Source organism: Sinocyclocheilus grahami, unplaced genomic scaffold, assembly GCF_001515645.1.
Source record: "Sinocyclocheilus grahami isolate Dianchi unplaced genomic scaffold, SAMN03320097.WGS_v1.1 scaffold521.1, whole genome shotgun sequence".
In the NCBI taxonomy this organism is placed as follows: Eukaryota; Metazoa; Chordata; class Actinopteri; order Cypriniformes; family Cyprinidae; genus Sinocyclocheilus; species Sinocyclocheilus grahami.
In genome coordinates this window covers 799,050-812,908 of record NW_015505700.1, presented here as the reverse complement: position 1 = coordinate 812,908, position 13,859 = coordinate 799,050, and the positions used below count along the sequence as shown (strand labels likewise).

The window sequence follows — 13,859 nt, the reverse complement described above, 5'->3', positions numbered from 1 at the left end:
CAATTTCTCCCATATTGTACAGCCCTGGAAGGTAAAGTTTAGTCTTTAAAAAAATAATAATTTTCTATGCCAGAAAATTAATGGACTGTGGTGTATAAAATAGATGAATATTTCACTTACACTTTTTGCATGCCACGTTTAAGACGGTCATATCACATTCACTGTAGGCCTGTGTTTGGTTTTAGATGTTTGTTGATAACTACAAAAAACGGTTCGTCCACACAAGTACATGTGCATGTTAATCAGTGAACTGCTGTTTTCTGTGGTAGATTTTTTTTACACCAAAGCAATGAAGTTTATTCAATTAGTAAAGGCCGTTTAGTTTTGTGGAAAACTTTAAAAAGTTATTACTCAAAAATGAAAACAAAGTTTAATTTATCTATATTTAATTCATTTGAAAATTAACTTAAATTTTTTTTGTTAAAATATCTTTTTTTCTGTACATGTGGCTATTTTATATAAACACATGTTCTTGGCCAAAGATCCTACGTGTATGTTATTCATATCCTCATTGGTTAAGAGGATGAAACTCCCCTCGACATATGCCTATATAATATCTGTATTTCTATGAATAAATTGAAGTATTGAGGATACATTTGACTGTGTTTTCTTACTTCCCGGCCGTCTGTCTACACTTTAAAGTAACTGAGAATTCTTCAAGGTGGCAAAGAGAATTTACAAAGGGACCAAATTGTTATTCTTTATTAACACAAAGGTTCTTCAGATGTTAAAGGTTCTTTATGGAACCATTTAGACAAAAAGGTTCTTCTATGGCATCGTGAAGCACCTTTATTTTTAAGAGTGTAGATGGTTTGAAAAACAAGAATATTTTCTTTCCTTATCCGTTTAATGTATGGATTTTCAGGTGGCTTTCTGCTATTTTATCTTCACAATTCTTGTTTTTTGTCTACTCTTATCATATTTGTAACATTGCGTAAAAGCATGTGTGAGCAGTGTGGTTTTTATTGTGAGGGCACAACACAACCATATTAAAAGGCAAACCAAACAACGCTTATCACAGTCACACCAAGAGCGTGTTAAGTTGTCTGAGCTGTGTGAACAGTGGCTTTTGCCATAATTCACAAGCGTTATCCTTGCAGTTATCTTAAAGCATGATCTTTACGGTTTAATTTACTAATGAATGTTTTACTAATATTTATTAATGTGCAATACTAGTATCCTATTTAGCTACAATGTAACACATTTTAGGTTCATTTGACTATCTTTTGCTGGTTTGTTGTTCTTCCTGATGTTTTCATTTCTTTAACTGAGGACTCTTGAATTTATGCACACCAATCATGTCTGAACCCTAAGCATGATAAAAAAAAAATTATACATTGTATACAATTATTCAATAGCTTGTTTGAAACAAATGAGAATCACATATTACTTCTGCTTTTTGCATTAAAGACCTCTATCATTTATTGACCATCATTTATCGTTACACTTCAGTTTTTCACAATCATTTTGGATCAGTTCTAGAATGATCCTTTTTCTCACAATGATAAGTTTAGATCTCTGAACAATTAGTTTCTCGTTTACAGCAGATTTTTACAGTGGTCGCTTGGACCCATTTCTCAATACTTTTGAGAAGCACAACAGCATGTGGGCTAAACCGTGGAGAATTGTCCATTGCTTTGGCACAAAATACATTCAATACTACTTTCAAATATCAAATTCTTTTCTCTCAAAGTCACAAACCAAAACGCCAAGTAACTACGGGCGAAGGTGCACGTTTACTTTTTCAACTTAAAGTGCCCCTATTATGGATTTGAAAAACGTTGATCACACTACAAACAATACAAAACTGCTATAAGAAACAGAAAAGATTAATTTATTGTTTACCTGGGTCTTCAGTCTATGATTAGCTCACCTCACCTCTTATCTGACAAGTCTTTGGGTTTGGGCTTATGGGGCTGTCACGTGATGAACGAATGACTCGGAAAAACCCAAAGACTGGAACCAGGTGAACTACTTGACTAATTCCAGTACAGAACCTATAGGATGTTGCGCATGCGCGACTGAACGAATCACTACCCGAGACGACTCGTTCTTCCCGAGTCACATTAAAGATTCATTCAAAATGAACAAATCGTTCAAGAACGACCCAACACTAATCATTTGGAAGTCGTTGCAAGTAAGGTAAAATAAATTCATATTATAAGACAATGAAAGTGTTTTTTGACCACACAAGACAGCAATTTGTTAAATTTCTACTGTAATACTATATAAATGGAATATATTCCAAATTGGGAAAGAAAGATTTTTGTATAACAAACATTTCCAGGGTTGGTGGAATGAATACAGCTCACATGATGACAAAGACCCAAAAAAAAAAAAAAAAAAAAACTGTGGCATCAGCCAATTTCATGACACTAACACATTCAAACAGAATCTCCCCGAAGAAAGCATCTATGGAAACGGTTGAACTGAGAAGTAGCATGTTTTAAAGGTGGAGTAGACCGTTTCTAGTGGAACAAAGCATGTTTTAAACAACCTTTGCAAATGCCCCTTTTGCACTTCATGCCTCCCCCAACTGAGACACTACAAATATAAAAGTAAAGGCATGTCTCAACAGGTAAAATTGTTACTTTCAATAAAAGATACACAATGTAACGTCAAAATGTACGAAAAACATATGCAATGGGCGAGTACATCATGAATCCATCTTCCAAAATGTGTTTAAGTCTTATCCTGAATCACTAGTACGCCTAAGTGTTTATATTCGGACTATTTTAGACCAAGCGCTGCAGAGTAGCGAAGTACCTGTATTAGCATCCGCACACTTTTTCAGCGGCGCTGGTTCTCTCAAAGATTTTTTTAAAAAGGTCTTCGTTAAAGCGCTATAATGTGAACCAAGCAGCAATGAGCAGAATAGCACTTTCAGATCTGCTCCAATGGCTCTCAATTAGAGTTCGCTGCAGTTTTTCACCATCGATTTACATTGGGAAATTGTGGGGTGCTGTAGAGCTGGCGAGGGCTCAGGCACAGGGCCTGTTTAAATACCCACACTTGTCAGCACACGCAACAGGAAATAAGTGCACAAGACTGTCCCAGGTTTTAAAAATGCCAAAGTGCATTGACCTTAATGCACACTAAACCCACACTCTGGTGCGGTATTCGAGTGTATCCCATCATGCCTCATGTTCTGGAAATAAATTGTGAGACTTTTGAAAACACTTGTGGTCTTCATGCTCAATTGAACACTTGGTCCAAACACAGGAAATGCGTCTCGCAAGTAGACAAGGGCTCAAATGCAAAGACCACATGTTTGAGAACTTGTCTGCCGAAGCCATGTGTTAAATGTTAATATATTCGGTTCACTTTTTAAAATGGTCTAGAAATTCTGAAAAATATTTGCTACAGAACATGGAACGTGTTTACAATTTATTCTTGGTTTGGTTTACCTGTATATGGAGGTCTATGTTGCATGTCTATGTATTTTGTCAGAGCACTGCCTCATCTGCCCATACAGATGAGCAGCGGCTGTTTGAGTCCCTGTCCCAGAGGAACTCTCTGGACGTCGCTGCCAATAATGAGTCTTATGGGAATGCCTAACACCATCCCCTGGGTCAGAAAGCCTCACTGAGAAGACGGGGAGGGGCTGAGGCAAGTATAGAATAATACAGAATGGTAATGCAAACACCAGCGTTACATCACAAGAACCTTCCACTTTTTGAAAACTTAAAGCTTTTGAATCATATGCATGTTTTCAAGTCTTGTCAGTTTAAGCATTCAAGTGATTTTAAACTGAAAATGACTTCATACAGTCCAGCACCTCAGATAGTGCGCTATTACTTAAGTTATCTTTTGCATCTAACCACGCTAGAATGGATAAATTAACATCACATTAAGTCAAAATGTCCATTTTGGCGAGTATCCTCATAAGCCAAGTTTACAGAGTTAAAATAGCCAGCTGGGACAAAATCTGATGAGTCAGATCTGTGGTCTTAAAGTTACAGCAGCTTAAAGGGATATTTCACCCAAAATGACGACATTGTCATTTACTCACGCTCAATTTGTTTCAAACCTGTATGTATTTCTCTTTTTTCTGTTGAAGTCAAAAGATATTTTTAATGATTGTTGGTAATCAAACAGCTGATGGCAGCTGTTGTCTTCCACATTTTCCCCCCATATTATGGAAGCCAATGGCTACCTTCAACTGATTACTCACGTTCTTCCAAATATTTTGTGTGATTAAAGCGGTTTGTAAGAAACATCCATTAAGACATTTTTAAAATTCAAAAAGTTGCTTCCACTCATCCAGAATATCTATTCAAAACATTTGTATAATATTAATTTATTATGAATTTAATCCATATTAAAAACTTCACTTGGCACTTAAACACTGGGGAATTACAGTAAATACTGTCGTTCTTAAGCACCAGGAGGCACTATAACTAAAATAAATATCTATTCACGCCACTGCCAAAGTTTTTACTTTTTTGATATTTTAAGAGATGTAAGCATTTAGGGCCAGTTTTACTAACAGCTTGCGCCAGCGCAGTCTTTTTGCAATATATGGGCATTTTTGCTAAATTTACACATTTCCATTAGGCATATTTTCAATTCGCAAATTTAAATTTGCGCAATTTGAAGGGTAATGGAAACGCGCCTAGTTTTTCATCGTGTGTGATTGGTTATGGGCAACACTGTAAAAACGCATAAAAATACAATGTAACATAAGCAGGTCTAAATTTAATACAGCACTCGAAACTTCATTTTAAATATTAAAGTTTTTTTGAAAAACCAGGGGACCCCCCATTAAATTCGAACACTGGTTTCCGATTTGAAGGACATGTTTCCTGGAAACGGTGTGCAACGGGGTTTGAGATGCGTTTTCTCTTGTTTGGTGGGTGTCAGCCCAATCAGCAGCAACATGTATATAAACCACGCGGTATTAAAGAGACAGCTCGCACTATGTAATTAACATCAAAATAAATTCACAAGAGCAAGTATATTGTTTGCACATGTTTATTTACATTAAAGGCAAAATAACTGATATTACTAAATGATATTTAGACAGACTTAAAGTTCCAGATCTATACTTGTGCTCTTATTATTTCAATGTCTTCTGGTCCATCCTTTCCTTAGGAAGGTGTGCTAGACACTGATTAATGTAGCATAAAAATGCATATTTATACATTTTGCCATTGCATTGTGGAATGACACTTTCATAAACTTTTCTATAGCCTACTCCTCTGATTATATAATGGTAAATATTACAATACCATAGCACAACAACTTTTTTGAAAAACCAGGGGACCCCCCATTAAATTCGAACACTGGTTTCCGATTTGAAGGACATGTTTCCTGGAAACGGTGTGCAACGGGGTTTGAGATGCGTTTTCTCTTGTTTGGTGGGTGTCAGCCCAATCAGCAGCAACATGTATATAAACCACGCGGTATTAAAGAGACAGCTCGCACTATGTAATTAACATCAAAATAAATTCACAAGAGCAAGTATATTGTTTGCACATGTTTATTTACATTAAAGGCAAAATAACTGATATTACTAAATGATATTTAGACAGACTTAAAGTTCCAGATCTATACTTGTGCTCTTATTATTTCAATGTCTTCTGGTCCATCCTTTCCTTAGGAAGGTGTGCTAGACACTGATTAATGTAGCATAAAAATGCATATTTATACATTTTGCCATTGCATTGTGGAATGACACTTTCATAAACTTTTCTATAGCCTACTCCTCTGATTATATAATGGTAAATATTACAATACCATAGCACAACAACAGTGATCAGCAATAATGATAAGCCTAATACTTACAATAAAAATAATAAGGTCATATAGATCATAACAGTCTCTGAGGTAAGAAGTGGATTATCCTTAACCTGAAATGTGTCTTTTCATCCTGAAATGCGAGGCAAATATTGGATAACAAGAACTAGGAACCACAGTTTCCACAAATCCCTTCACTCGACTGGGATGTTCTCTTTTATTCTGGACGGCAAGGGCAGTGACTGTAATGGAGCATATTTTGCAGTATTAAACATTTACACCGATTTCATCAGGCTCCGAGAATTCTTCAAAAAGAACAAAGAATGGCCTTCTCAGCTGCCATAGTTGCAACTCTTGCGTCATTCAACGCCCCACCGTTTCAGTTTAAAAAAAAAACGTTTTGCACAATTTTTTCGGGGCTGAACGCAGCCCAGCTCTATCGAAACTTCAAGCAAACCCTTTTTTGGCCTTCGGTTCTTTTCAACGTGTGGCTTCTTTATTTTCGTATACACTAATTTGCACTGCACTTTGTATATTGCGTTGGTCCATAGTACATGAGATGCGAGTGTGTTTTTTTTTAAATTTGCGTGATGTTAGTAAATCACCCGCAGAAATTTCCCCTCCCATCGGCACCGTTTTGAAAATGTGCTCTCGCACTAATTTGCCCCATTTAGTAAAACTGGCCCTTAGGGTGTTTTCACACCTAGTTCGTTTAACCCTTTCAAACACTCTCGGAGCGGTTCAGCATGTATATGTGAACAAACCATGTGATCTCAGACCCCCCTAAAAGGACCCAAAAGCGAACCGTACTCAGACCACCTCCGGAGGTGGTCCGAGTAGGGTTTGTGGGTCCGTTTGTGGTTCAATATCTTCGGGATATAAAAGGTTTCTTTTGTTTGCCCAAAAAAAAAATAAAAAAAAAAAAATGAAGGAAAGGGGATATAACAGAACCGCGTTACAATTTTCAGATGCTTTCCTTTAGTTCTGCTTTGTCTGACATTGGTTTCAAAATGTGCCACATCCATGTGATGACAACATGTAAAGACGCCATCTTGAATACCCAAAAACCACTGCTGCACAGAAAGCTGGGGTCGGAGTTCTTATAAAGTTGTGGTGTGAACAAGAAAGGGTCTGAGATCTCTTCATTGCTGAAGAGGACCAAAAAAATAACTGGGTTCTCTTTTGAGTCCACTAGATTGTGTACACTAAAAGGACTGAGGTCACTTTCGACTGGTTCACTTTAAGTGAACTGGGTTTTGTTCTTTTAAAACGAACTGTGTGAAAACACCCTTAGTCTATATCAGTGGTTCCCAACCCTGGTCCTGGAGGCACCCCAACACTGCACATTTCGCATGTCTCCTTTCTCTGACAAGCCAGTTTCAGGTCTTGGATTCTCTACTAATGAGCTGATGATCTGAATCAGGTGCGTTTCATCAAGGAGACATGCAAAACGACCAGGGTTGGGACCGATTGGTCTATATAAATCATACACGATTTAAAATTGTTCATGATTTATATAGACTAAATGCTAACATCTTAAAATATCAATATGAAAACCAAAAACTCCAATGTAATTTCAAAAGCCAGTAGGCCTAATTCTATGAATGAACATCTAGTTCAGGGGTGGCGAACGTCGGTCCTGGCGAGCCGCAGCCCTGCAGAGTTTTGCTTCAACCCTAATCAAACACACCTGAACAAGCTAATCAAGGTCTGAACGGTTATTAGGAAGCTACAGGCAGGTGAGTTAATTAGGGTTAGAGCTGAACTCTGCAGGGCTGCGGCTCTCCAGGGCCGGAGTTCGCCACCGCTGATCTAGTTCATAAAAAAAAAGGGAGAGAGTGAAAAAGAAAAAAAAAAAAGAAAAGGGTAGTTTGCTTCATTTTTGCTGTATTTCACAGTGTAACTCACCAATAATAATTATAGAATTTTGTAATTAACGTAAGGGCCAGTATGTACAATTACTGCAATAATTATGCATTCTGTAATGCAGTGGTTCTCAAACCTGTCCTGGAGTACCCCCAAATCTGCACATTTTGTATGTCTCCCTCATCTATCACACCTGATTCAACTCATCAGCTCATTAGTGGAGACTGCAAGACCTGAAGTGTCAGATATAGGACAAAATGTGCAGTGCTGGGGGTACTTCATGGAGAGGTTTGAGAACCACTGCTGTAATCGATAAGATCAAAATGTAACTGTTTGTTAACAGTTTTCATGTTGCATTTTCCCTAATGATTTCTTGACATAATCGGAGAACAACATGGATGCTATAAATACATTAATGTCACAGCTCACAAAACAGTTACAACTGGGGTGCTCATTCTCACACACAAAAAAAAAAAAAAAAAAAAAAAAAAAAAAAAGTGTTCTACATGAAGATACATATATTAGCAGGATCTGTGTGGAAAATGCAACATATGCAATAAAATAAAAACTCAACCACTGGGAAAACTGAGCAAATGTTTAAAAGCTTTTAAAAATGGCCTGTATTCACTTATGAGAGTTATAGATGCCTCAATAAGAAAAAATAAATTAAAAAAAATGCAGCTGCAAAATCTGACCTCATAAAACCATAGCCACTACACACAATTAAAATGTAATTACCTAACCTAATCATTTAAAAAAAAAAAAAAAAACAATACGTGACTTTGATTACCGCAAAACTGTTCATGTAAATATACATAAATATCTAGAATTCACCCTATATTTCAACACTTTTACGAGCAAACCCTAAATTTCTCAGGGGAGTGTAATACATTTCCAAAAGAATGCAAAAAGCAAATGTTTTGTAAGCAAACAAAAGCATTGAAATATATTTTACCCATTTTTTTTTTATTCATCCATTTTATCTATTCTCATATGTTTTAAAGAATGCAGACCTTAAAAAGCAGTACTTGTCCATTCGTGTCACGAGTGGTTCAACCACAGCTTCCTCATTGCTGTCAGTGCCTACATCCGCCATATTCAGAATGCAATAAAAATAAAATACTTAAAATAGAATTAGTAAATAGCATTGCGTTAGGTTCTTATTTCCGTTATAACGCTCACTAAATAACTTTAATGTGAACTTAACATTGTGTTTTATTTGTGCAGTTCAATATAATTCACACAGCCAAACCTGGATACTGCAAAGTGAAAATGCTATAACAGTCTAGACTCATTAAATCAGGGGTGCCCGAACTCGGTCCTGGAGGGCCGGTGTCCTGCAGAGTTTAGCTCCAACTTGCCTCAACACACCTGCAGGGAAGTTTTTAGTATCCTAGTAAGAGCTTGATTAGCCGGTTCAGGTGTCTAATTGGGGTTGGATCTAAACTCTGCAGGACATCGGCCCTCCAGGACCGATGTCCTGCAGAGTTTAGCTCCAACTTGCCTCAACACACCCGCAGGGGAGTTTTTAGTATCCTAGTAAGAGCTTGATTAGCCGGTTCAGGTGTCTAATTGGGGTTGGATCTAAGCTCTGCAGGACATCGGTCCTGGAGGGCCGATGTCCTGCAGAGTTTAGCTCCAACTTGCCTCAACACACCCGCAGGGGAGTTTTTAGTATCCTAGTAAGAGCTTGATTAGCCGGTTCAGGTGTCTAATTGGGGTTGGATCTAAGCTCTGCAGGACATCGGCCCTCCAGGACCGAGTTTGGGCAGCCCTGCATTCAATTATCGTTTAAGCATATACAGACTGAACCGCAAAAATATACAATTCATCTCATACTTTGCTACATTTTTTATATTTATCTCTAGGTTTAGTAGACAAGGCACTCATGTATAAACATGCCACAGATAACGATGGTAGTCACGCAACCGTTATCACAGATCACTAGATAGATTTCATCTTCCACAATGCTAACGTTCCAGGAAATGTGGTTCCCAAGAACCGTTATTTCAAGCAATACTGCCACTCCATGCATTTTACTCACACACCAACCTCATTTTGCACATACAAATTTGTTAAATAGTCTCACAGAACATAGTGAAGAATGCTCAAGTCAACAGGTTTTAATTCTAGAATAGGTCCAAAATAGAACATACTGTACAGAGGTAGTGTGAATAAATCCATCAGCTTCAATAGTATTGCATATCCTAAGGTTACAATCACACTGCAAAAACCAGTGCTCAATTCCAATTTTTTTGGTCAGATCTGATTTTTATATGGCTGTGCACATGATCATTTTTAAATGTGGCCAATATCAGATTCCAGAGTGAACGAATGGCGTAAGTGTCACATGAATTCGCATTGCAAAACAGCTGACCTGAATCGATCTAGGACCACATATAAAAGCGGCCCAAAACAGAAGCAAAAGATCAGATTTAATGTGGTTCGTGCAGTTCACGCATTCACATTCACACAGTTCACATTGGGCCACATTTATGCAGTGTGAATGTAGCCAGTACGAGACTGAATCAAAATGCCCTCATGTCATTCCAAACCTGTAAGACTTCCTCTTCTGTGAACCACAAAAGAGGGTATTTTGAAGAACGGTAGCCATTGAGTGGAGTACACAACTTTGACTTTCTGGGTGAACTGTCCCTTTAAAATGCTAAGGTTGGTGTTTCCATGCATGTCTTTCTTTTGATTTGAGAGTGAATAAAAGTGCATTTTAAAATTGTGATCCATTCAGCATACATCATGCCACTTCACTATACACTACCTTTATGTATTTTTTGGAACGCTAAAGATTTGGATTCTACGGTTTCATAAGAACAAAAACTTCTGAAACATTCCTCAAAAAGGTGTGTTCCGCAGAACAAAGCAAAGCTTGTTCTGTACGAGTTTGGAATGACATGAGTAAATTAATTACCTATAAAAGCTAACCTTGCTCAGTTGCACAGAAACAGAAGATTTGTTTCCCCAAGTATAATATTCAAAGAAAAAACTAAAACTTCATCCAGAGTCTCTTAAGTGGTACCTTTAATGCTCAGCATTTTCCCCATGTTGCCCCCCAGAAAGTTTCACCAGGTTATTCTTTTCCAACATGGGTTTTATCAAGCACTACAGCTGAACTCAATGGGGTTTAATGGTTTACAAACATCAGCAGGTCAGCATGGCACTGTGCATATTTCTCCACAGTCTCATGGTCTGCTGAGGGTCACGCTGGTGCACCAGGAGCAGGTTTTTGTGTACACAGGGGTTCTCCCGGTCTTGTTCCCGAATGTCAAAAGTCTTGAAACCATCGTGTTTCGTTGCAGTGATTCCAAGTGCCTTGAAGCACATCCCATTGTAGACGTCATCAATTGGGAAAAAGGGTATGTAAAAGGAAACGTGGTAAAGAGACGGAAGAAGGTTTCCAGAAAAAAGGAATCCACCGCCACCAGCATAAGGAGGGTAAGGACCTTCATAGAACGACTGAGGAACATAATATTTAATTTTAGGGTCCCGTAACGGGCTGGCATCAGAAATTATCTGCCCGGTGTACAACGCTGTGGCCTGCTCTGGCTCCAGAGACTGCAGATGATTCAATATCGCTTGAGTGTTAGCAAAAACATCATCGTCACCCTTAAAAACGAAAGATACGCGAGGACAGTTATCAAGCATCCACTTGAAGAACACGTGCTCCTTGAGAGTCAGGTTGTAAAAGGAGTCATGAAAATCCCAGACGAGGAGATCTTGAAACTGCTGAGCTTCAAACGAAACCAGTTTGTCGAGATTGGGATCATCCGCTGATGATCGGCCCAGCAGAAAGACAGTTCGTACCTGAAGTCCGTTTTCATACAAGCCTTCACTTCCCCAGGTCTCTCGGACTGCTTGGCGCCTCTCGAAGTGCTTTGGAATGGATTTGACTGCAAAAAGTAGGAACATTTGATCCTGTCCGCTCTCTGATGCACACTTGTCAGGCTGATCGATAAGAAGTGCTGGGTCTCGACACTCCATGCCTCGAAGGAAGTCTCCGTAAAGTGGAGGGTATGACTGAATATCCTGAATGTTGGTTTGTAGCAACTCAAAACTCTCAGGCTGACAGTGAAACTTGTCACGTGGGTCTTTGTGCGTTTGATTGTCGATGGAGTCGAACTGCCGGAGGAGAGAATGAAGCTTCCGGTTCCAGAAGGCACCGTTTTTGGGAAAGCCTTTTCTGAAAGTCTCAGAAATCGTTAGTGGTGGAAGCTCATACAGCATGGCACTTTTGCTTTTCTTTTTGACAGTGCTTATCACTACAGTTGTGGGTTTTTTTGGCGTGGAAGCTGGAACTGAAGGGATCTTAGCCAAGTCTTTTTGGTTGTGTTCCACAACCTTTAGCTTGGAAAAGATGATGACAACGCAGAAGCTGCTAGCTAGTGCAACGATTAGCAATTTCATATACTTCCTTTTCATTTTACAACTGTTAAAAGCAGCGTACTCTTGAGAAGCAAATAATGACGTTGGTCTTTACAGGAAATGGTGGGGATTGGCGCTACAGAATGTACTTGTTTTAAACATTCATTTTCCACTGAATTCAGTTTCTTCAATCATATTCCCATTGATGTCAAGTTCAGCTGTGAGCCTAGCAGACACAAGAAACAGTAACGCAAGTGAAGATCACAAGAACGTTAGTCAAACCGTAGCATACCAAATAACACCAGACTGTTTCCTCTGTGGTTTGTGTGGGTGACAAATGTTGTCGGTCTAAGTCTTGCTTTAACATTTATGAACTGGCAAACGGTTAAGGTGCAATTCACTCAAATTAAAATTCTGTCATTAAACCTCATGTTAGTCCAAAGCTGCATGCATTTCTTTCTTTAATCATATGGACAAAAGTAACCAACACATTTTTCAAAATCCAGAGAAGTCCATCATACAGGTTGGAACGACATGAGGGGGATTTAATGACAGTTCTCATTTTTGAGTGAACTATACCTCTTCAATAACACTGACTGAAACTGGGGATAGAGCGGTCAACAGCAATAATACCATACATCAAGTATATTACTACTACTAGTTTGTTCTTACTGTTAGCATAATTAACAGACATTTTTTTTATGTGGATCTAAAATTAAACCCAACCTTTTAAATTTATTGGAAAACTGGTCTCAGGTGATTAATTAAACAGCACAGGTTCTAAAATGAAGTACATTTCAGTCCCATGATGACACTGCATTGAGCGCAGGGACAGATGATATCCAGCTCCTGAGAGAAAGTGTATGCTATGGTCTAAAACCCATGTAGATACTCCTTCAGTAAATATTTATATATGTCCTTCTGGAGGTGTATTCCTACCATACTGTCTTCTACCATGCCTTTCTTGGTTGATTGAAATATTAAACATGCTTCCCAAAAAATGAAATAAGCAAAATATGGTTTTATTTCCAAATGTAAAAATGCATACGACAAATAAATATTTATGGTGGTGGAATAATGCCTGCTGCTTCACTTAGTGTTCACGGGCTTTGTAAGCTTAATACACTGCGGTGTTAATTTACGTAAGGATTTGAACACAGGAATATATCTAGGCTATAGCCTAATAATAGTTTAGGTTACTATAGTGTTCAACACTATAGCTACCGCTGTAAGTTATGGGTGCTATACTGTCAGTTTGATTGAAAATTACACTAACGTTAAACATTTCTCAAGACTTTAAACAGAACAATGGGGGAAAACATAACATTGCTTACCGTGGGAGCGTCTATCATCCTTCTCAGTCCAAACTGCTCGTCTTGACAAAAGGAAACCACGTTGTCATCCACCACCACAGTGTGCGTGCTGTTTCACTGTACTACGCAAAAGCGATAAAAGCGCGACGTCACCTGCCTCTTTTTTCCATCAGCACCTGACTGTCTGTGATTGGTGCTCATCAGCCAACACACCTGAGCACTTAATCAAGGTAATATTGTAGGCTACCCTACGCGAGCGAAGGCTTTTTTTTTTTTTTAACAGAAGCGATTTTCTATCATTCGACTGCTGAAGACCTTTGCTTGAGTGTTTAATGCGAATTGTGTTTTGATATAGGCCTATTGTAATGAATCTTTAATACTGAGAGAATATTTCCAGGCCCGGTTTCAAAATTAAATACTAATACTAAACGTTCTAAGCGACAGTTCATAAACCATACACACCAACAAGAATAGCAATGCACACTGACAGACTTTTACTAGCCTAGTTCAAGTCTACATTCCCCCCATTCTACATTCTACAAAGCAGTGGTTCCCAACCCTGGT

At 38.3% G+C, this 13,859-nt stretch overlaps 1 protein-coding gene across 1 annotated transcript; it reads right to left on the bottom strand.

The window, feature by feature from the left end:
• Positions 1–10,623: 10,623 nt before the first annotated feature.
• Positions 10,624–13,859, bottom strand: LOC107554988 (N-acetyllactosaminide beta-1,3-N-acetylglucosaminyltransferase 2-like). The gene is made up of 2 exons (XM_016237672.1): positions 13,317–13,859; positions 10,624–12,208 (listed from the first exon to the last, which is right to left on the bottom strand). The coding sequence occupies exon 2, from the start codon at positions 12,037–12,039 to the stop codon at positions 10,762–10,764; it is 1,278 nt and encodes a 425-aa protein (XP_016093158.1). The 5' UTR covers positions 12,040–12,208; positions 13,317–13,859; the 3' UTR covers positions 10,624–10,761.